Source organism: Anolis sagrei, chromosome 4, assembly GCF_037176765.1.
Source record: "Anolis sagrei isolate rAnoSag1 chromosome 4, rAnoSag1.mat, whole genome shotgun sequence".
Classification (NCBI taxonomy): Eukaryota; Metazoa; Chordata; class Lepidosauria; order Squamata; family Dactyloidae; genus Anolis; species Anolis sagrei.
Window position 1 is genome coordinate 234117076 of NC_090024.1, and position 23754 is coordinate 234140829.

General features: G+C 41.5%; 1 protein-coding gene across 1 annotated transcript in view; it reads left to right on the forward strand.

The window, feature by feature from the left end:
* NTSR1 (neurotensin receptor 1) overlaps positions 1–23339 on the forward strand; it is a 155823-nt gene extending 132484 nt beyond the window's left edge. The window contains exons 2-4 of the mRNA XM_060771978.2: positions 7657–7858; positions 21110–21200; positions 22517–23339. Coding sequence (XP_060627961.1) covers positions 7657–7858; positions 21110–21200; positions 22517–22766 — 543 coding nt within the window. The 3' untranslated portion in view covers positions 22767–23339. The remainder of the gene's footprint in view (positions 1–7656; positions 7859–21109; positions 21201–22516) is intronic.
* Positions 23340–23754: the final 415 nt, after the last annotated feature.

A 23754-nucleotide genomic window follows, 5' to 3' on the forward strand; every position in this document is an offset into this window, starting at 1 on the left:
TTTATGGTTTCTTCCTTTCTGTTGAAATTGTCCACATGTTTGTGGATTTCAATGGCTTCTCTGTGTAGTCTGACATGGTGGTTGTGAGAGTGGTCCAGCATTTCTGTGTTCTCAAATAATATGCTGTGTCCAGGTTGGTGCATCAGGTGCTCGGCTATGGTTGACTTCTCTGGTTGAAGTAGTCTGCAGTGCCTTTCATAGTAGTCCAAGGTTGAGCTGCAGGAAGACAACTCAGATGGGGATCCATCACAAGAGTCAGTGTAAATGCAGCTAAAATTAACTACCCCTAAATCCAGTTGAACCTCGAATCCACTTAAAGTTAGACATGGCTAGGTCTGTGCATGAAGTAATCCCTATGGAGTTCTGTGTGCTCTTCCAATTTTGTTGGGTATGCTGTTGAGGCAATGAAAAACAATTAAAACCTTATATCGATGTAATGCAGTTATAACTGTTTAAACCCACTTCAGTTTGTCATGTCTCAGTTTGATGTACTTCTGGGATTTGTAGTTCACTCAGACCTCTTCCAGAGAGTTCTAGTCCACATTCCTGAACTGTGGTGCTGGAGTTCTCTAACAGAGAATTCTAAAGAAATGTGTCATAACTCACCTTCTGAAACTTGTGCTGGCAGAGCTGAGGACTGAAAGGTTCAAATCCGGGGAGAGCATGGATGAGCTCCCTCTGTCATCTCCAGCTCCCCATGTGGGGACATGAGAGAAGCCTCCCACAAGGATGGTAAAACATCAAAACATCCAGGTGTCCCCTGGCTATGTCTTTGCAGACAGCCAATTCTCTAACACTAGAAGCAACTTGCAGTTTCTCAAGTCGCTTCTGACACAGAAAAAAAAACCCAGATGAATCTCATAGAATATCTAGAATCAATGTAGTTTCACACCACTGTAACTGTAATAATTCAATGCAGTGGAATCCTGGAATTTATAGTGAAACATCAGCATTCTTTGACAGAGATGATTGCATATATTGAGCCATGGCAGTTAAAGTAGTAAACTGCATTCATTCTACAGTGTAGAATAGATGCACCCCCAGAGAAGTTGAATTGAGAGGAATTTCTGGCTCTAGATGATTGCTCCCTCCCTAAATCTGAGCAAACAGTTGTTGAATCAGGAAGAGAGTTCTCTGTTTAGAAAAGCTTGGTAGATGCTGAAGAGATACTCTTGTCTTGAAAAGGGAGGAGGAGCTGCTTCATAAGAGCCAACATCTGTTAAATAAGAAATGTTGATTCAACAAGCACCTGCCATTCAGTAGAAGCCAGCCATCTGCAAATCTCCTGGTTTGGGCTGCGAATCCTTGCCACTGGCAACTATTCTGTCTCCTGGACTGGCAGTGTTTGTGGACATCTTGGAATTACTCCCCTCCTCATCATTTTTTTGGCTTTGTTTCTCTGGGATATTGGTATTATGATTTCTCAACCACATCAAACATTTCCCCTCTTATTTATATATTTATTTATTTATTTATTTATTTATTTACTTTGCTTATATACCGCTGTTCTCAGCCCGGGGGGACTCACAGCGGTGTACAACATAGAAGAACAAGGTTCAAAATTCAAGACACAATCTAGCAATAACCAAAATATCATCATCAAAAACATCAACAATATCAATAGTACAAAAAGCCATTCACGTTGTCTCATCGTTTAAACCACAATCCAGTATCTTCCCCCTTCATATTTTTGGACTACCAGTGTATGAGCTGGAGTGGATTGTAGCTGCTTGCTTCATGATAAGTTGTGTCCTTGGACACTTGCTGCCCATCAACATGGGGGGATAAGAAGAATCCTGCTGAAGCCCTTTTCATGTTTTCTTTGCCATCCCAACCAGATTCAATTATTTTCTCCTCCCTTCCAACATGTCTGTGTTGTGGCTGGCAGGAGGGCAGAGACAGATAAGTGGGGGAAGATAACTATCTCACAATTGAAATGGCATCTTCCTGACTTTTCAAAGGACCCCTGCGAGTTCCAAGAAGATTCATGGATTGTTGTACACCATCTATGGCAGGCATTGATGAGTGATGTTTCTCATATTTGCTTGCCCCCTCTCCTGCTTTACCAGCAGGAAAAATGGGGGCATATCTGATCAAGGCTTCTCTGTCATTTGCAATGATAGCCATTGACAAACAATTCTCCTTGCTCTAAAATTACAACAGCAAAACAGCAGAGAGGAAACAACCAGGCACATCTTAATACCTCTCAACAAAAGATTTTCCCAGGCTCAGCCAGGCCTTCAAATGCTAATGAAGGTGGTCAGTTGAAACATTCACACCTAGCTCCAGCAGAGAAGAGCTCTTTGCCCCACCCCAGCCATTCCACAGAGATATAAACCCATTGTCCTAATTCCAACAGACCTCACTACCTCTGAGGATGCTTGCCATAGATGCAGGCGAAACATCAGGAGAAATGCCTCTAGAACATGGCCCTATAGCCCAAAAAAACCCACAAGAACCTTATTCTTCTTGCTACTTGTCACAATATGGCTGAGGGCAAGGAAAGAGGATAGCCAACTAAGGCTTGCCATCAGCAGTCATGGAAACCATTCCCAAGTGATCTTCCATGCTTGACCCCACTCATTCTCTTGTCTCCTACCAGAAATTATATCACATACCCTCCAGAATTCACATATATTTGGCCAAGAATGTGGCCAAGATGACAAAAGTTATGAGTGAGGAAGAACATCTGTCAGGGGTGCTTTGAAAACGATTGTCCTGTTTCTTGGCAGGGGGTTGAATTGGATGGCCCATGAGGTCTTTTCCAACTCTATTATTCTATGATTTTATGAACACACAAACTGTGAGAGTTACAGAAATTTGCTCCCGCTTGAGTCTACTGAGAAGATTGTGCCCTCCCCCTCCATTCCCTTGAATGCAAATACTTTTGCACTTTGAATTTAGTTGGAAGCAATGGAATTAAACTGAAGATAAAAGGGGGATGTGAAAGAAGAGAGAAACCAGGACATTTCAAAAGAAGCTAGAAATGTGGATTGACAGGGAATAAATTGGGACTGACCCTGTCGATCAGGACAGTTGGAGAATAGGATATCATCACGGAATAGGGGAATTAAAAGGCTGAGTTGCAGCAGTAGGAGTAGACTTTCTCATTTTGGTAACTGCAGAGTTTTCTCAGATGTCCCTATGATAAGAAGAAATGTATTTAAATGACACATTCTTTCCTGCATGAATAATGCAAACAATCATATTCCTAGGTTGGATTGTACTTAATGAGTGCATAAGCGCTCTCTGCCAGCTGATATCATAAACAATGGGCAGAGGAATCTCCAAAAGAATTGTTCTTCTGGCTGAGATCAGCCAGCAAAAAAGCTCAAAAGGGGACAAAGACATGGAGGAGTGAGCGGAGAGCTGTGATTGTTCAGATCCAAACCTCCTCCAGTTCAAGGACACATGTTCAGTTGGCCGTCCATAGCTACAAATTCTGCATCCATGGATTCGATCATCCTCAGCTAGAATTTTTTTTTTCAGAATTCCAAAAAGCAAACCTTGATACTTTATGTAGGAGACATAATTTTATCATATCATTGTATATAATGGAACATGAGCATCTTTGGATTTCGGCATCCACAGGGAATCCGGGAACCAAACCCATCAGATACCAGTTATAATTTTCCAAAATTCCTATGCAGGTCAGGTTTGAATTCAACACAGCTTTTCAGCCAGCCGAAACCCACCTTGCTTGACCCTCAGACAGCTTGCTGAGCTAGGATTACCCTCTTGGCCTCTGGCAGCAAAAACAGCCCAGACTGGTACTAAAATGAATCAATGCTTGCTAGCTTGAGAACTTTTGTGTGCAAGAATCGACTTCGTTATAGGTGACTTTCTCATCTTTTTCCTATTTTTTTTTTCAAATTTAGAAATCAGAAGTACAGAAACATATAGAAAACTTTTTATAATCCAGAAAAGCTTTTATTCAACTTAGCTTCAAGTGACATCTTCCCTTCATGACACCCATAAAAGAGAAGTCATTAATCTAAAAAGTCTAAAAGTACTCTGTTATCTTATCGACAAATAAATACTGTGAGCTTTGGCATTTCTGCCAATTTCTACACCTTGATCAACCACTCCTTTACAGAAAGAGAGGGCAGATCACACAGTTCTTTTCTAAAAGTAACCTTCTTGCTGCTATCATTAGATTCCTGAAAATAACTTCTGATGTGTCTTATTGGCAAAAGCATATTAGGTCAGTCTGATTGCAGGAAAAAGTCTAGGCTTGTATAAGCTTTGGCAAAGCTCTCCTCTCCTTGAAATGTGTCAGGCAACAACTTCATCATCCAAAACTATGGAGGTTGTAGTCTAACACATCTGGCAAGTTCCACGTTGAAGGGGGCTGTTTTGGCACAAGAAATCTTTGTGGTGCCAATACAAATATTTTGTACGGTCAGAAGCAGCATCTAGAAAATTTTCAGATTCTCAGAAGAGGTGCCACCACTTTTAAATTAGGGGTGCCTATTGATGGTGACATGCCCAAGACCATCCATCATCTCTAAGCTGTCATTTTAAGAATTGCAGTACTGTAATCTGATGTAACAGTTTGATGATAATTGGACTGTGACTCTGGAAGCCAAGGTTTGATTCCCCATTTAGTCATGGAAACCCACTGTGTGTGTAATAGCACGACAAGCATCAGATTAACTTTCTGCGTGCTCAGAAGATGAGGAAGGGGATGATGGGTTGCAATCTATAATTTCCTAGGAGTCTGTGGAAGATAGCAGAGGCCTGGAGAGAGATGTTTTGCTGCTAATTTGTTAGCCACCTTGATTCGCCTTCGGGCTTGAGAAGGCAGGATAGAAATATTGTAAATAAATAATAAATAAATATTATTTAAAATCCCTGTGTTATTTTAGGTACACAAAAATAATTTTATTTATTTATTTACGGCATTTATATCCCACCCTTCTCACCCTGAAAGGGACTCAGGACAGCTCACAACAAAGGCACAAATCAAGTATAGACTTACTACAAAAGAGACAAAACTTCAGTTCCTCGGGATACTAAAGCTACCAAATATTAGAAGAATTAAGTACATATAAAAATAAAACAACATACACTTTAGAATCACATAATTAAAACATATCACTTAAAACAATTACTTAAAATTACACAGTCCAAAAGCATATTCCAAAAGCCATTGAGATATTGTACTTGCATTATTCATTATTGCACTAGGAATCATTGGGCAAACATTTGGTCCCACGACCATGTCTTCACTTGTTTCGGCATAAAATTAGTATCTTTGATAGATTAAAATTACAGTGTATGCAAAATATCACAGTTAATTGAACTTCCTTTTTAAAAAAGAAATAATTTTTGTTATGAATGGAACAAAAGGCCCTGAACCATAAGTGATATTTGAACTCTAAGGAACTTCTTTGCTTTTGCTAATTTTGAGGAAAAGGCAAAAACTCTTCAATAAAAGCAGAAGAAAGCATCAGCATTATTTGAACTGGGGTGGAAAATCTCCATTAGTTCTCATGTCAAGTAGATGCAATGGGCTTATTTGCATAAAAAGAAATGAGAAAAGGAAACTGAAGAAGAATTTTAACAATTTAATAGTTTAATCATAGTTTAATGTGTCATAGTTTAATGTGAATGCCTTCCACTTCCATAATTTTTGAAATTTAAGGCAGTAAATATGTGAACTCGTTATCTTCAACATTTTATTTGTTATTCTAAAAGAAAATATTTAATCAGATTTTTTTCCCTCCAGGGGAAAAAAAGCTTCTGAAAAAAAAAGTTGGATATGATATTCTTTTCCCCCTGAGCCTTCACATCTCAAGTGTTCAAAAACAATGTGTGTACATGTTGTTGTTCATTCGTCCAGTTGTTTCCAACTCTTCGTGACCTCATGGACCAGCCCACTTCAGAGCTCCCTGTCAGCCGTCACCTCCCCCAGCTCCTTCAGAGTCAAGCCAGTCACTTCAAGGATGCCATCCATCCATCTTGCCCTTGGTTTATCCCTCTTCCTTTTTCCTTCCATTTTTCCCAGCATCATTGTCTTCTCCAAGCTTTCCTGTCTCCTCATGATGTGGCCAAAGTACTTCACTTTGCCTCTGATATCCTTCTCTCCAATGAGCAGTTGGGCTTTATTTCCTGAAGTATGGACTGGTTGGATCTTCTGGTAATCCAAGGCACTCTCAGAACTTTCCTCCAGTACCACAATTCAAAAGCATCTGAGATACCTATATGAAGTACAGTTGAGCATCCATAATCCAAAATTATCCAAAATATGCCAAAACCCAGAGTTATCCACACAGAGATAGTGACACCTTTGCTTTCTGATGGATCAAAGCTGGACAACCTAGCAAATGCTTAGAGAACACGTATTCTTCCAGACTGGCTCAATGAAATCAGAGATCTCAGTTCTATGGATACTGTACACAAACTTTGCTTCATGCACAAAATTGTGAAAAACATTCTTTATAAAATGACCCCCCCCCCCAAAATAAGGATGAAAAGTAGAATTGTACAGGTTGAGTATCCTTTATCCAGAATTACTGTGATCTGGACTACTACACCATTTAATTAGGCCCCAGTATACACAATAGCCTGAAGGTAATCTTGTTTGAGATCAGAATCCACAAGCTGGTACTACAAGACCAAGAGAGTACTTCCACCTAATTGGAAATATGAATAATCCACAGCATCTGCTCTGGTTGCATAAGATTTTTTGCACAGTGGATAAAAGTGCTGAGTTGCTGAACTTGCTGACCAAAAGGTTGACGGTTCGAATCCGGGGAGTGGAGTGAGCTCCAACTGTTAGCCCCAGCTTCTGCCAACCTAGCAGTTCAAAAACATGCAAATGTGAATAGATCAATAGGTACCGCTTTGGCGTAAAGATAACGGCACTCCATGCAGTCATGCCAGTCACATGACCTAGGAGGTGTCTACTGACAACGCTGACTCTTTGACTTAAAAATGAAGATGAGCACCAGAGTCAGACACGACTGGACTTAATGTCAAGGGGAAACCTTTACTATTGCCTTTTTACAACATTTAAAACTGCCCACATGAGTGTTTGATTTGGTGATTTCCTTTCTAATAGTTCAGCGTAAACAAACTTTGCTCCATTCACAAAAATATTAAAAATATAATAGAAAAATATACCTTCAGGCTATTGTGTATACAGTGAATATGAAACATAAATGAATGTTGTGTTTAGAATTGTGATTCAACTTGAAGATACAGCATTATCTACACATGTGTAAATATAAGTATTCCAAAAATCGTGGATTGGGGGGGGGGGGGACGAATCCAAAACACTTCTGATCCCAAGCATGTAAGATAAAGGATATTCAATCTGTACTTAGAATATTCTGTTAGATATTGCTGGTGTGTTCCCCTAAATGACAATTCCTCTGAGAAGGAGTGATGATGACACTAGATTATACATCAACTCCATGGTTAAGAAATTTGTATATTTTCTGCAATGGAATGCAATATGAGCGTGCTGTTGCATTCATGTCCTTATTATGGTCTTCTTACAGGCAACCAATTGACCATAATGCCATAGTATATTGAAGCATTTGAACCTTCGATCACATCCAGCATAGCTCTCTTCAAGTTTGTATGTTCTTTCCCTTCTGTTTAAGTGTTTGAAAGGTACCTTCATCCCTCTGTTTCTTCCTCATCCAGGTCAATGCTTTCATCTCCTTTGTGTTCCCGATGGTTATCATCTCCGTGCTGAACACCATTATCGCCAACCAGCTTATCATCATGTTCAAGCAAGCCGCACAAGAAAACCAGGTGTGCACTATTGGAGGGCAACAAACCATGCTCAGCATGTCTATGGAACCAGGGCGTGTACAAGCCCTGAAACACGGCGTTCGAGTCTTACGTAAGTATTGCTATGGTTTTAAGCACCATTCGTTTGGATCTTTCTCAAAATCAATTTGCTTCGTCCTGTCTAGGAATGAATCTACACTGTAGAATGAATGCAGTTTGACACTACTTTAACTTCCATGGGCAGGGGCGGCTCAACCCATTACGCAAAGTAAGCATTTGCAGTATAGTTGATTTTGGCCAGGGGTGCTCTTGAGCTGCTCTTGGGGGAAAATAGACCTTGACATATGCGAGTTGTAGTTATTGGGATATATAGTTCACCTACAATCAAAGAGCATTCTGAACTCCACCAATGATGAAATTGAACCAAATATGGCACACAGAACTCCCACGACGAACAGAAAATATATATCAGTGATTGGTTGGGGGGAGGGGTGGCAAAATACTGTTTGTTTACTGTTGAAAATTATCTAGGGCTGCCTCTGGCCATGGATCAAGACTATAAGATCATAGGAGTTGTGTTTAGTTGAGGCACCAGCACTCTTTGGCAAAGAAGGATAATAACTTTGTAAAAATTACAACTCCCATGATTCTATGGCAGTTAAAATGATGTCGAACTACATAATTCTAGAGTGTAGAAGCCCTCTAAGTCATATATATTAGAGTAACACAGCCAGAAAAGCATCCAATCCATTTCCTTTCCATATTGAAACTAACAGGATTCTACCCACCATGTTAAGAGACAGAAAATACAATATTTTGCTCCAGTCTCAATGTGTGCTCTTGAGTTTGGAATTCACCAAGTTAGCTGCCAAGGATTTCATCTTTCCAGTTTCTTGACAAACATTGTGGTTGATCTAAGGAAGTAATGCTACCCCTCTATTCTGCTTTGGTTAGACCACATCTGGAATATTGTGTCCAATTCTGGGCACCACAATTCAAGAGAGATATTGACAAGCTGGAATGTGTCCAGAGGAGGGCGACTAAAATTATAAAGGGTCTGGAGAACAAGCCCTATGAGGAGCGGCTTAGGGAACTGGGCATGTTTAGCCTGAAGAAGAGAAGGCTGAGAGGAGATATGATAGCCATGTATAAATATGGGAGAAGAAGCCACAGGGAGGAGGGAGCAAGCTTGTTTTCTGCTTCCTTGGAGACTAGGACGCGGAACAATGGCTTCAAACTACAAGAGAGGAGATTCCATCTGAACATGAGGAAGAACTTCCTGACTGTGAGAGCCATTCAGCAGTGGAACTCTCTGCCCCGGAGTGTGGTGGAGGCTCCTTCTTTGGAAGCTTTTAAGCAGAGGCTGGATGGCCATCTGTCAGGGGTGCTTTGAATGCAATATTCCTGCTTCTTGGCAGGGGGTTGGACTGGATGGCCCATGAGGTCTCTTCCAACTCTTTGATACTATGATTCTATGATTCTATGATCATAACTATAATAATTATTATTTATTTACTTAACCAGTCGTATGATCATTTCAAAACAGAACACGAGTAAAAAAAAACAAGGCAAAAAGGTGAGGACAGCAGCTGACCTTCTATTTACAGTCAGAGTCTTATTTTCCTGCTTCTTCTTTCAGGAAATCTGCTCTTTTCTTGATAGCATTCAAAATAAAAAGGCTTACTCTGATTATGGTGGATATTTCCTGTCCTTGCAAGAGGGCTGTCAGAAGATCATTTCTGTTGGGGGATATTATTGGATATAAATATCTGTCTCACAATTCAGTATATGCTGGACAGTCAATTAAGAAATGTTCAATATCTTCCACAGTTTGTTCTCCCCATACACAGCATTTCTCACTTCTTGGGATGCTACAGTAATGTCCGGTTTGCATCATAATACCGAGTTGTTCAAACCTAGCCCAAGTATATATTCTTCTTAAGGGTAGTGGAATAGTTAGATGGTGTTTTAAATGAATATTCCTTTTGTGGGAAGCTAAAAACCTTGTGGCAGAAGACCTACCTATGCTTGCTAGGTCCAGTTGAGCATAGATATCTCGAGTGCGTTGCATGAGCACTTGTTTTGTGGTTGATCATAAGAATTTGTCATCTATGGCCATGTCTACACCAACTGGATAAAACATTTGAATGTATTTTTTTATTTATCATATCAGAAGCAAATTGAGAATATAGTTATAATGTATAAAAAAATCACAAACAAAGTTAAAAACTTGGCATTATGCTAAATTTCCTTTGACCAGAAGCTAGCCACTTGGAGTGCCTCTGGTGTTGCCTTAAAAAGGTCCTCCATGGTGCATGTGGCAGGGCTGAGACTGCATTGCAGTAAGTCTCTTCTCCACACACATATGTGGTGGACTCCACTTTGTAGCCCCATTTCTTAAGATTGGTTCTGCTTCTCATGGTGCCACAGCGCAGTCTGTGCAGTGCCTTCCAGGTCACCAACTCTTCTGTGTGCCCAGGGGGGAGTTTGTCATCTGGTGTCAGCCACTGATTGAGTTTCCGGTTTTTTACCTGCCATTTTTGGACTCTTGCTTGCTGAGGTGTTCCTGCGAGTATCTCTGTAGATCTTAGGAAGCTATTTCTTGATTTAAGTCACTGGCATGCTGGCTGATATCTAAATAGAGGATGGGCTAGAGATGTCAATGCCTTGGTCCTTTCATTGCTGACTGCTACTTCCCGGCGGATGTGAGGTGATGGAATACCAGCCAAACAGTATAATTTTTCCACCAGTGTTGGGCATAGATATCCTGTGATAATGCAGCATGTCTCATTAAGTGCCACATCCACTGATTTAACATAGTGAGATGTATTCCATACTGGGCATGCGTACTCAGCAGCAGAGTAGCAAAGCACAAGGGCAAATGTCTTCACTGTGATCTCCAGGTTGTGCCAGTGAGCGTTCGTGTGATACTATTTCTAGGACCCACTTTTTGCTTGATAGTCAACATTTAAAAACAGACTAAAAACCCTTCTTTAAAGAGAGTTTTAGAACCTGAGAGACATTTCAAGCCCCCAGAGCAGTCAACTATGCTTTTCTAAGGACTGAACCTCATGAGAAATGACCCATACTGTCATATTATCCAGTTTTTGAATTTACACTGCCGTGTAATCCAGTTCAAAGCAAATAATCTGAATCCAGGGAGAGCGCGGATGAGCTCCATCTGTCATCTCCAGCTCCCCATGCGGGGACATGAGAGTAGCCTCTCACAAGGATGGTAAAATATCAAACATCCATGTGTCCCCTGGGCAACATCCTTGCAAACTGCCAATTCTCTCACACCAGAAACAACTTGCAGTTTCTCAAATTGTTCCTGATACAAAAAGAAAAAATCTGGATTCAGAAACTGGATTATATAGCTGTGTAGACAGAGCTTTAGCTGCCCAAGGAAATTCAAGAAAGATAACTGGGGTATTGCTATAATGGATATCTAACATATGTGGGTCTCATAGGTGATGAACCACCCAATGGGGCCACCACTTTCCATCTGGGCATCATGTTTCACTTTAGTTGAGCTAACATCCTTGAACTAGCTTGCACATCTGAAATAAAAACAACTTAAACTTTAATTTCCTTATTTCTATAGCCATACTGGATTGAGTTGCTCCCTCATCCCATTACTTTTGCCATAACTCTCTGTATAATTTCAAACAGTGACACATTTGGAAGCCTTAGGAGAACAACAATATCTCCCGAGAATTACAAAATTCTCTTTTCCACCATTACACAGAAATGAGACTCAATCAATCTAAGCCCTGTTATGTACAGCAGGCTATTATAGGAGCAAATTACAGCTTTCATTCTCTCAGAAAATCAATGTGCACACATAATGCTATATAGAACCTATTGGGAGAGCAATATATTCTAAATAATTTTATTGCCCCAACCCTGCTGGCAAAAGAGAGGTGAATTTATCTACCAGGTAGCCGAATGCTTTTATATAACTACTCAGCCCTGGGGTAGTTACTCAGAAAATGGAAAGAAAATCCAGGAATGCAAGAAACTTCCATTACGGTTACGCCTGGGATCGCAAACTGCGTATTCACACATTTGGACAACTTTTCTATAGCAGCAGGTTTTCAAATAGAATTTGCAGCCGGAGGGTAGAGAGAGCAAGATGGTAATATGTTGCATAAATTTGAAATTACTGTTCAAAACAAAGATAAAAATACAATAGCAAAATGATCAGCAATTAAGTAGAAATCTATAATCTGCCCTTATACCAGACAAATTCTTAATAAGTGGGAAAACATGGGATGGTATGACAGAAGTAAGAAATTGAACAGGCCTATAGTCATAGCTGTAGTTTGTATGTCCCTCTAGGTATTTGTTAAAGGTACAGCATGCATTTACATAATTTCCTGTTTGTTACTCTTAGCCACATTTCTTTCTCTTTGGGCAATAATACAATTTATTTATATTCCGGAGCCCTGTGCCGGCAGGACTGAAGACCGACAGGTCGCAGGTTCGAATCCAGGGAGAGGCGGATGAGCTCCCTCTATCAGCTCCAGCTCCTCATGCGGGGACATGAGAAAAGCCACCCACAAGGATGATAAAAACATCAAATCATCTGGGCATCCCCTGGTCAACGTCCTTGTAGACGGCCAATTCTCTCACACCAGAAGCAACTTGCAGTTTCTCAAGTCACTCCTGACACGACAAAAAAAAATTATATTCCGCCCTATCTTCCCAAGGGGACTCAGAGTGGATTACAGCATATATACACACACACACAAACACAATCACAGCCAGAAATTCAGTGCCTTGATACAATGAGACAGAAATCACAGCCAAAGGCAAAGGCTTCCCCTTTCATCTCCGGCTTTTGGAGGAGGTGCTCAACTCCGGCTCTGGGGGAGGTGTTTATCTTCATTTCCAAGCTGAGGAGCCTGCGTTGTCCATAGACACCTCCTAGTCATGTGGCCGGCATGATTGCTTGCAGTGTCTGTTTGCCTTCCTGCCAAGGCAGTACCTATTGATCTATTCACATTTGCATGTTTTCAAACTGCTAGGTTGGCTGGAGCTAGGGCTAACGCCAGGAGCTCATCCTGATGTGCGGATTTGAAATGCCGATCTTGAGCAGTTCAGCAGCACAAGCAGCACCCATTGCACCTCCGCAGCCCCATACATGGTTTCTTTGTCAGTCTGCAATCAGACTCAATGTGTTCACCATCCATTGATATTTTCTCTTCTGTCATGTTTTAAGATCTTATGCTACAGAGTCTCCTACTTTGTTATGTTTGAATTTAGTATTTGTACTACTTTACTTTTAGTATGTGCCAGCAAACTTAAATAATATGGTTTTACAAAGATAATAATATAGTTTTTCCCTGCTAGACCCTGTGAGAGGGAGAGTGGTGGCACTGGACTGGTTTGTTTCTCACCTTCTACTTGTGAATACATTCTCTTGCTTATACTTGGCTATCTTTCAAATTCCCCAATTTGGGTGGCTTTGGAAGTATGTCAGTCCGACTGGGTGGAGATACAATAACTTTGAATAAGGAAAAGTTGATTGAATTTGGGGTGTGTCTGGAAGGATGTCAGCTACCAGCTGTTAGGAATTGTTGGAGTTGAAGTCCAACAATTGGCTCATTTATGTATTTATTATTTACAGTATTTATATTCCGCCCTTCTCACCCCTCAGGGGACTCAGGACAGATTACAATGTACATATACATGGCAAACATTCAATGCCATAGACACACAATCAGAGGTGGCCCTAGGTAATTTTCAACAGTAAGCAAACAGTATCCCCCCCCCCCCTTGATTGTAGGTGAACTATACATCCCAGTAACTACAACTCGCATATGTCAAGATCTATTTTCCCCCAAGAGTGCCCCTGGGCAAAATCAACTATATTGCAAATGCTTACTTTGCGTAATGGGTTGAGCTGCCCCTGCACACAATATATATAGACAGACACTCAGAGGCTATTTAACAATCTGGTTTTTTCCTGAGGGTATTCTGCCCACCAGGGGAGCTGTCACTTCACCGTCCATTTGTGACACCGAAATCTCCGGCATGCTTGCTGGAGATTTTTATGGCCTGGTAAATTAGTTAAATTAGCCTCCCCACATAAGTGGTACCTAAATTTCCTACTTGACAGACGCAACTGTCTTTCGGGCTGCAAAGGTCGACAACAAGCTACAGAAATTGGTCAGAAGCTCACTCCAACCCAGGCTTGCTTCAAACTCATGACCTTTCAGTCAGTATTAATTTTAATGCAGCTGACTCCCAGCCAGCTGCACCACAGTCCACGATGCTCAGGGCAATTTTACACTTGGGGTTGTTGTTGTTGTTGTTCATTCGTTCAGTCGTCTCCGACTCTTCGTGACCTCATGGACCAGCCTACGCCAGAGCTCCCTGTCGGCCGTTACCACCCCCAGCTCCCTCAAGGTCAGTCCAGTCACTTCAAGGATGCCATCCATCCATCTTGCCCTTGGTCGGCCCCTCTTCCTTTTGCCTTCCACTTTCCCCAGCATAATTGTCTTCTCTAGGCTTTCCTGTCTCCTCATGATGTGGCCAAAGTACTTCAGCTTTGTCTCTAGTATCTTTCCCTCCAGTGAGCAGTCGGGCTTTATTTCCTGGAGGATGGACTGGTTGGATCTTCTCGCAGTCCAAGGCACTCTCAGCACTTTCCTCCAACACCATAGCTCAAAAGCATCGATCTTCCTTCGCTCAGCCTTCCCTAAGGTCCAGCTCTCACATCCGTAGGTGACTACAGGGAATACCATGGCTTTGACTAGGCGGATCTTTGTTGCAAGTCTGATGTCTCTACTCTTCACTATTTTATCGAGACTGGACATTGCTCTCCTCCCAAGAAGTAAGCGTCTTCTGATTTCCTGGCTACAGTCTGCATCTGCAGTAATCTTTGCACCTAGAAATACAAAGTCTGTCACGGCCTCCACGGTTTCTCCCTCTATTTTCCAGTTGTCAATCATTCTTGTTGCCATAATCTTGGTTTTTTTGACGTTTAGCTGCAACCCGGCTTTTGCGCTTTCTTCTTTCACCTTGATTAGAAGGCTCCTCAGCTCCTCCTCGCTTTCGGCCATCAGAGTGGTGTCATCTGCATATCTGAGGTTGTTAATGTTTCTTCCAGCAATTTTCACCCCAGCTTTGCATTCATCCAGCCCCGCACATCGCATGATGTGTTCTGCATACAAGTTAAAAAGGTTGGGTGAGAGTATGCAGCCTTGCCGTACGCCTTTCCCAATCTTGAACCAGTCTGTTGTTCCGTGGTCAGTTCTTACTGTTGCTACTTGGTCCTTGTACAGATTCCTCAGGAGAGAGACAAGGTGGCTTGGGATGCCCATCCCACCAAGAACTTGCCACAATTTATTATGATCCACACAGTCAAAGGCTTTAGAATAGTCAATGAAGCAGAAGTAGATGTTTTTCTGAAACTCCCTGCCTTTCTCCATTATCCAGCGGATATTGGCAATCTGGTCTCTCGTTCCTCTGCCTTTTCTAAACCCAGCTTGAACATCTGGCAACTCTCGCTCCATGTATTGCTGGAGTCTTCCTTGCAGGATCTTGAGCATTACCTTACTGGCATGAGAAATAAGGGCAACTGTACGGAAGTTTGAGCAGTCTTTCGCATTTCCCTTTTTTGGTATGGGGATATAAGTTGATTTTTTCCAGTCTGATGGCCATTCTTGTGTTTTCCATATTTGCTGGCAAATGGCATGCATCACCTTGACAGCATCATCTTTTAAGATTTTAAACAGTTCAGCTGGGATCCCATCATCTCCTGCTGCCTTGTTGTTAGAAATGCTTCTTAAGGCCCATTCAACCTCACTCCTCAGGATGTCTGGTTCTAATTCATTCACCACACCGTCAAAGCTATCCTCGATATTGTTATCCTTCCTATACAGATCTTCTGTATAGTCTTGCCACCTTCTCTTGATCTCTTCAGCTTCTGTTAGGTCCCTGCCATCTTTGTTTCTTATCATACCAATTTTTGCCTGAAATTTACCTCCAATGTTTCTAATTTTCTGGAAGAGGTCTCTTGTCCTTCCTATTCTGTTGTCTTCTTCCACTTCCATGCATTGCTTATTTAAAAATAGTTCCTTATCTCTTCTGGCTAACCTCTGGAATTGCGCATTTAACTGGGCATATCTCCCCTTTTCACTGTTTCCTTTTGCTTTCCTCCTTTCTTGGGCTACTTCCAGTGTCTCAGCAGACAACCATTTTGCCTTCTTGGTTTTCTTTTTCTTTGGGACGTACTTTGTTGCCGCCTCCTGAACAATGTCGCGGACTTCTGTCCATAGTTCTTCTGGGACTCTGTTTACTAAATCTAGTCCTTCAAATCTGTTCTTCACTTCCACTGTATATTTGCTAGGAATGTTAGTGAGATCATATCTAACTGGTCTGTGTATTTTCCCTGATCTCTTTAGTTTTATTCTAAATTGGGCAATAAGAAGTTCGTGATCTGAGCTACAGTCAGCCCCAGGTCTTGTTTTCACCGACTGGATGGATGTCCGCCACCTTTGGCTGCAAAGGATGTAGTCAATCTGATTTCGGTGTTGACCGTCTGGTGAGGTCCATGTGTAAAGCCGTCTTTTAGGTTGTTGGAAGAGAGTATTCGTTATACACAGCGAGTTTTCCTGGCAGAATTCTATCAGCCTGCGTCCCGCTTCATTTTGTTCTCCCAGACCATGCTTGCCTGTGATCCCAGTTGTCATTTGACTTCCCACCTTGGCATTCCAGTCTCCTGTAATGAAAATAATGTCTCTTTTTGGTGTATTATCCAGTAGGTCCTGCAGATCCTCATAGAACTGATCTACTTCTGCTTCTTCAGCAGCTGTGGTTGGGGCGTATATTTGGATCACTGTGATGTTGAAAGGCTTTCCTTGCACTCGAATTGAGATCATTCTGTCATTTTTTGGGTTGTATCCAAGCACCGCTTTAGCGAATTTCTTATTAATTATGAAGGCTACTCCATTTCTTCGATGTTCCTCTTGTCCGCAGTAGTAGATCTGGTGGTCATCTGATGTGAAGTGGCCCATTCCAGTCCATTTCAGTTCGCTGACCCCCAGAATGTCTATCTTTAGTCTTGACATCTCACCAATAACAACATCCAATTTGCCCTGGCTCATAGATCTTACATTCCAGGTTCCTATGGTGTGTTGATCTTTAGAGCATCGGATTCGTCGTTCGCCTCCAGTACCGTCGGCCGCTAGCCTTCCTTTCGGCTTTGAGCTAGCTGCGTCATCACATCTGGGGCTAGTTGAACTTATCCTCTGCTCCTCCCCAGTAGCATTTTGGCCATCTTCCGACCTGGGAGTCCCATCTTCCAATGGCATACCGACATATCTCTGGTTGTACTGGTCCATTTAGTTTTCTTGGCAAGGATACTGGAGTGGTTTGCCATTGCCTTCCCCAGGGATCACGCTTGGTCTGACCTCTCTGCCACAACCGTCCCGTCTTGGGTGGCCCTTCACGGTTTCGCTCATGACATCATTGAGGTGCTCAAGCTCCAGCGCCCCGACAAGGCGGTGATCCTTTGCTGGGGTTCTCACTTTATATTTATTCAACAATTATCTGAATGATATGAGTGTGAGAAATACGATTTTGAGGGCATGTATTTATATTGTGTTTGGTTGCAATATTCATGCCTAGGCTGAGATCAGATTTCGTGCAGAAATGTCTACATGTTGATCATGCTATGCAACCCTTGTATTGAATGTCAGTGTTGCACAACTGCATCTACACTAAAATATTTAATCTAATGTGTAATGGATCGTACATGTAGATCTTCACATGAATCATGCAGATCCTAACCAAACGAAGACATTCTCCATTGGACAAACATGTCCAATGAAGGGGAACTTGCGCACACAGGATTCCAACAGGATTCCAGCCATAATATTATAAAAATGTGTCATTGTGCTATTTTTTTTCCGTTTTACTAAATCACCTATTTCAGAATTTGAGGTTTTGTTGAACTGGGTCTCTGTGAGTTTACTTGTTGTGTTTCATTTTTGTTTACTTGCTGTGTTTCCTTTGCAAGGGTGTGTAATATCTTTGTTTGTGGATATCTAATGTGGGGAAATACAACAGCTAATTAGATTAGACATTAATAATCCAGTCCACAGAGACAAAAGGTTCATCATTTAAAATGCTAAACTACTAATATTCACTGACATTTATAATGGAAGCTACACTTCTGGTGTGTCTTGTATAGAGCCATTCTGAGTACGGCATCCCAGTAGACCAAATATCTCTAGCTCTGCCTCCTCCTCTTTGTGTTTGCTAATTTATCTCAGATCTAATTAATTATATGTCTCCCACCACTTATAAAAACTCTAACAGCAGGGGGGTTGCATGGAATATTACAAAATTACCATATCTATGCTTACTAATTGGTGATTCATCTGCCAAGGCACGACAACTACTCTGATGCATGGAAATATACATGCAACCTTCCTGATTGCAAAGAAGTCCATTAGCTATACCAGGGACTGCAAATAAGCACAGAAAACTCTTCCAACTCATTCCACTTCTTTCCAGTGAAAATGCATGGACATCAAAAGGTGTCATCTACAGTGCGGAGATTTGCATTAGGTGATATATTACATGTATGACTCCTGATCCTAAAATTATAGCAGCCGTCGTAAAGTGTGTTCTGCTTTCCAATGAATCACCTTCCTGGCAGGGGATAGTGTAATGGATAATCATTAGGTATAGTATCCCATATCTCTGGATCTGGCTCCCTTTCTTTCAGTTAGGAACCTCAAAGCAAGAGCAAACTGCTTTAAAGTAGTACAGTATTCTCTCGTTGTTCACTTACCGCAGACTCACTATTTTATGGTTGTTATATTGAATCACAAGTCAGACACTTCCCAAGTGTCTAGGACTGTGTGATGTATCAGTGAATAATGCATGCAGATCCCAGTAGGGTGGCCTTTTGCAGCTGACAGATGGCAATTTTATCAGCATCGGTTGTGTTTAAGTGCAGGCCAGGGTCTTTAGGCGATGCACCCAGTGTGCCGATCACCACTGGGACCACCTTCACTGGCTTGTGCCAAAGTCTTTGCAGTTCGATCTTTAAATCCTCATATTGTGTCAGCTTTTCCAGTTGTTTCTCTTCAACCCTGCTGTCACCTGAGATTGCAGCATCGACCATCCACACTTTGTTTTTTAACACAATCATGAGGTCAGGAGTATTGTGCTCCAGAACTCTGTCTGTCTGAATTCGGAAGTCCCAGAGGAGTTTGACGTGTTTATTATTATTATTATTACTACTACTACTACTACTATTACCACTACTACTAATAATAATTATCTTAGCCATTGAACTAATGGAGCTATATCTAGCCTCAGTACAAGTACTAGTCCCATCCAGAGTACAGTACAGACTGATGATTTGTACTTGGTTGTTTGCTGACAGATTTCTACTACTAACCTAGCCACACTCTTCAGTTATCCCTGAAATAATACACCTTGGATTTAGGGCAAAATAGCCGTCTTGTGCCTTTTCTTGCCTTGGACCAGTTCAACTTATTATTCAGGTCATTCAATCAGCTTGCCACCTCAAAATGAGAATGCTGCTCTCAAATCCTTGGCAGATTTAAAGATCATGGTCTGAAACTGATTAGTCTGCCCATTGGAGACAGTCCGTCTTCACCCAGGTCAAGCAATTCAGGTTCCCCAAAGAATGAAACAATCTCCTGCATCCTCAAGGAGGATGTTTTTGTCTGTTATAGACCGAACTTCCACTTAACAGGTGACCCTTAAGCATTAAGTGCTATCAGAGGCAGAAATGGCAGGGATGCCGGAGGAGGAAAATCCAGATTTTGAAAGAATTATGACTGGAATGAAACTACTTTAACTGCCATGGCTCAGTGGTATAGAATCATGAGAGCTGTACTTTTACAAAGTATTTATCTTTCTCTGCCAAAAAGTGCTGGTGCCTCACCAAACTGTAAATCCAAGGATTTCATAGCACTGAGCTGTGGCAGTTAAACTAGTATCAAACTGCATTAATTTTTGTCGAAGGCTTTCATGGCTGGAATCACTAGGTTCTTGTGGGTTTTTTCGGGCTATAGAGCCATGTTCTAGAGGCATTTCTCCTGATGTTTCGCCTGCATCTATGGCAAGCATGCTCAGAGGTAGTGAGGTCTGTTGGAATTAGGAAAATGGGTTTATATATCTGTGGAATGGCTTGAACTTTGCATTAATTTTACAGTGTAGATCAGTGTTTCTCAACGTGGGGGTTGGGACCCCTCGGGTGGTCGCGAGGAGGTGTCAGAGAGGTCACCAAATACCATCAGAAAGTATAGTATTTTCTGTTGGTCATGGGGGTTCTGTATGGGAAGTTTGGCCCAGTTCTGTCGTTGGTGGAGTTCAGAATGCTCTTTGTTTGTAGGTGAACTATAAATCCCAGCAACTACAATTTCCAAATGTCAAGGTCTATTTTCCCCAAACCCCACCAGTGTTCACATTTGGGCATATTGAGTATTTGTGCCAAGTTTGGCCCTGATCTATCCTTGTTTGAGTCCACAGTGCTCTCTGGATGTAGGTGAACTACATCTCCAAAACACAAGGTCTATGTCCACCAAACCCTTCCAGTATTTTCTGTTGGTCATGGTAGTTCTGTGTGTCAAGTTTGGTTCAATTCCATCATTGCTGAAGTTCAGGATGCTCTTTGTTAACTATAAGGTTAACTATAAATCCCAGCAACTACTCTCCCAAATGACAAAATCAATCTCCCCCCAACCCCACCAGTATTCAAATTTGGGCGTATTGGGTATTTGTGCCAAATTTGGTCCAGTGAATGAAAATACATCCTGCATAATAGATATTTACATTATGATTCATAATAGTAGCAAAATTACAATTATGAAGTAGCAACAAAAATAATTTTATGGTTGGGGGACACCACAACATGAGGAACTGTATTAAGCGGTCGCGATATTAGGAAGGTTGAGAACCACTGGTGTAGATGCACTATTGGAAGCCCTGCCTTCTCCAATTAGTTCTAATGAATATATACTGTTTTGCTCCCTCTGCTTTATTTTCAATGCAAACTGATAAAGTAGTTCAGGGTGTGTGAGAGAAAATGCCATGGTTGTTTGAAACTGGAACCCCAATCTTCCAGCTCCCACACTCAAGACTATGTAACCACTAGACCCAGCTGACACTTGTCATTGAGGTAAAAAGCTGAAATCAAGCCAGTGCTTCCACTACCAGCTTTTGCCAGGAATTGTGGAATATCAGTGACAGTGTCTGATGAAATCAGCCAGATGTTATAGTATAGCGATGATGTATAGCCTGGCACAGGATGCAAACCATCAACACACCTTGCAATACAAAGCATAACCTCTATTCTTATTCGTTACAGGAGCTGTCGTGATTGCCTTTGTGGTCTGCTGGCTTCCCTATCATGTACGGAGACTCATGTACTGCTATGTGCCAGAAGATCAGTGGACAGAGTGAGTAGCATCCTTCTAAACATTAACTTCAGGATGTTTTGAGCGACTGTCAGCAAGAATGCAATTTTCTCTACATCATTCCAAGAGATGGGGTGGGGGGGGGACGGGACACAACTGAATGGTGAAATGTTCCCTTTTACAGAGTTTACTAACTGGACATAGATCACTGTCTTTTCCTTTACCTTTCACCCTCAAAGAAGAAAGAATAGATGATGATGATGATGATGATGATGATGATGATGCCAGAGCCTTTGCAGTTCAATTTTTTTTACTCAGCCGGTATCAAGACCTCAAAATCGAACTGCAAAGGCTTTGGCATAAACCAGTACAGGTGGTCTCAGTGGTGATTGGCACACTGGGTGCCGTGCCAAAAGATCTCAGCCGGCATTTGGAAACAATAAACACTGACAAAATCATGATCTGTCAACTGCAAAAGGCCACCTTACTTGGATCTGCAGGCATCATTCAAAAATACATTACACAGTCCTAGACGCTTGGGAAGTGTTCGACTTGTGATTTTGTGATACAAAATCCAGCATATAGATCTCGTTTGCTGTGACATACTGTGCTTTTGTGTCAATAATAATAATAATATTAATAATAATAATAATAATCAAAATCGAACTGCAAAGGCTCTGGCATAAACTAGTAAGGTGGTCCCAGTGGTCATCGGCACACTGGGTGCCGTGCCAAAAGATCTCAGCTGGCATTTGGAAACAATAAACTTTGATAAAATCACGATCTGTCAACTGCAAAAGGCCACCTTACTTGGATCTGTGCGCATCATTCGAAAATACATCACACAGTCCTAAATGCTTGGGAAGTGTTTGACTTGTGATTTTGTGATATGAAATCCAGCATAGAGATCTCATTTGCTGTGACATAGTATGTTTTTGTGTCATTAAAATAATAAGCTTTATTTATACCCTGCCACCATCTCCCTGAAGGGGACTCGGGGCGGCTCACATGAGGCCAAGCCCAAAAATACAATATAGTAAAATAAAATACAAAACAACAGAAAAAATTACATCAGAACAAAATACATAAAATCACAAAATAAAATGAACAATGCAAAATAACACAATTAGTCAAAGAAATAGGGTGGTCCAAATGCACAGATAGAATAATAAAACTGTGGATGAGATAGGAATAGAAAAAGTGCCTTTATGGGGGAAGAGGGAAAGAGCCCGAGAAGGTGGAACAAAGGGGTTAAGCCTTCATTAGGGACAGATGAAAGTGCATCATGAGGACATAAGGCTGTTCTTACTTGTGTTTCCTTGTCCACTTCATAATTTCTCCTGCTTCTTTTCCACCAGCTTCCTTTATGACTTCTATCACTACTTCTACATGCTGACAAACATCCTCTTCTATGTGAGTTCAGCCATCAACCCGGTCCTCTACAACTTGGTGTCTGCCAACTTCCGCCAAACCTTCCTCTCGACGCTCTTGTTCATGTGCCTGCCATGGAGAAAGAAGAAGAAGCGAACCAAGTTCAACCGGAAGTCCAACAGTATCTCCAGCAACCATACCTTCTCCAGCCAAGTCACCAGAGAAACCACATATTGAGGCCTGGGCATGACCCAGGAAGGAAACAAGAAGTGTCTCAATTCATGACAGAAGTTGGAACTTGGGAAGAGGGCTGTCCTGCTTTTAAACATGGCCTCCAAATTCACCATAGCATGAATGTGTTTAGCTGGTTGTCATACATTGGGACGAGTAGGTGTCTGTTCTACAAGGTTAACCTTGGGGTTATGTTGTCGCATTGGCTTCTGCCTATTGTGCGTAATGTCTCGATATTTGTAATTTTGATCCAGCATAGACGTCGCCTGTGATGTCATCCAGAAAGCTGTCAATGTTGGCCAAGCTTGAGCGCTTCTTGTGCTGCGGTCCATCCATTTCTCACTTTAGAAGTGCCGTGGAAACACTGAAAAATAAGGACTAAGACCATTGCTTCTAGTGGTCTTGAAGAGATAAAATGATATGGGGGCTGGGTATGTATTGTGGTGGGGAGGGGGTCTTTTCTTTTTAGTGAAATGGGATGTTGCTTTTTTAGGGGGGAAGGGAAAGTTATTCATTAAGACTTTAAAGAAAGAGGAATGTAAACTGTTCAATAAAGAAGGGCATGCAATACTCAGGGAATGAGGTTATTGTTGTGTTTTTGGAATTAAGTCTGAGTTCAAGTTCTGTTTAAGAAGAGACATTTAGACTCCAATTTATTGCTTTGGTAAGCTACTGGTGCCATTTTCCATTTAGCCTTTGGAGAATGATATTTTAGGTTTCTTGGTCCAAAAAACTGTCCTTTCTTTTAGTTTGGTTTTGTATGTGCTTCGTAAGGAATGACTAAATTCCTTAATTTCCAAATACATTTAAAATATCCCAGTTTCTCTCCTCTCTTGTGAAACAGATCTTGGAGTCCTTGTGGACAACAAGTTAAACATGAGCCAACAATGTCATGCAGTAGCAAAATTAAAAAAAAAAACAATGGGATGTTGGCCTGCATAAATAAAAGTCTAGTGACTAGATACAGGAAAGTCATGGTACTCCTCTATTCTGC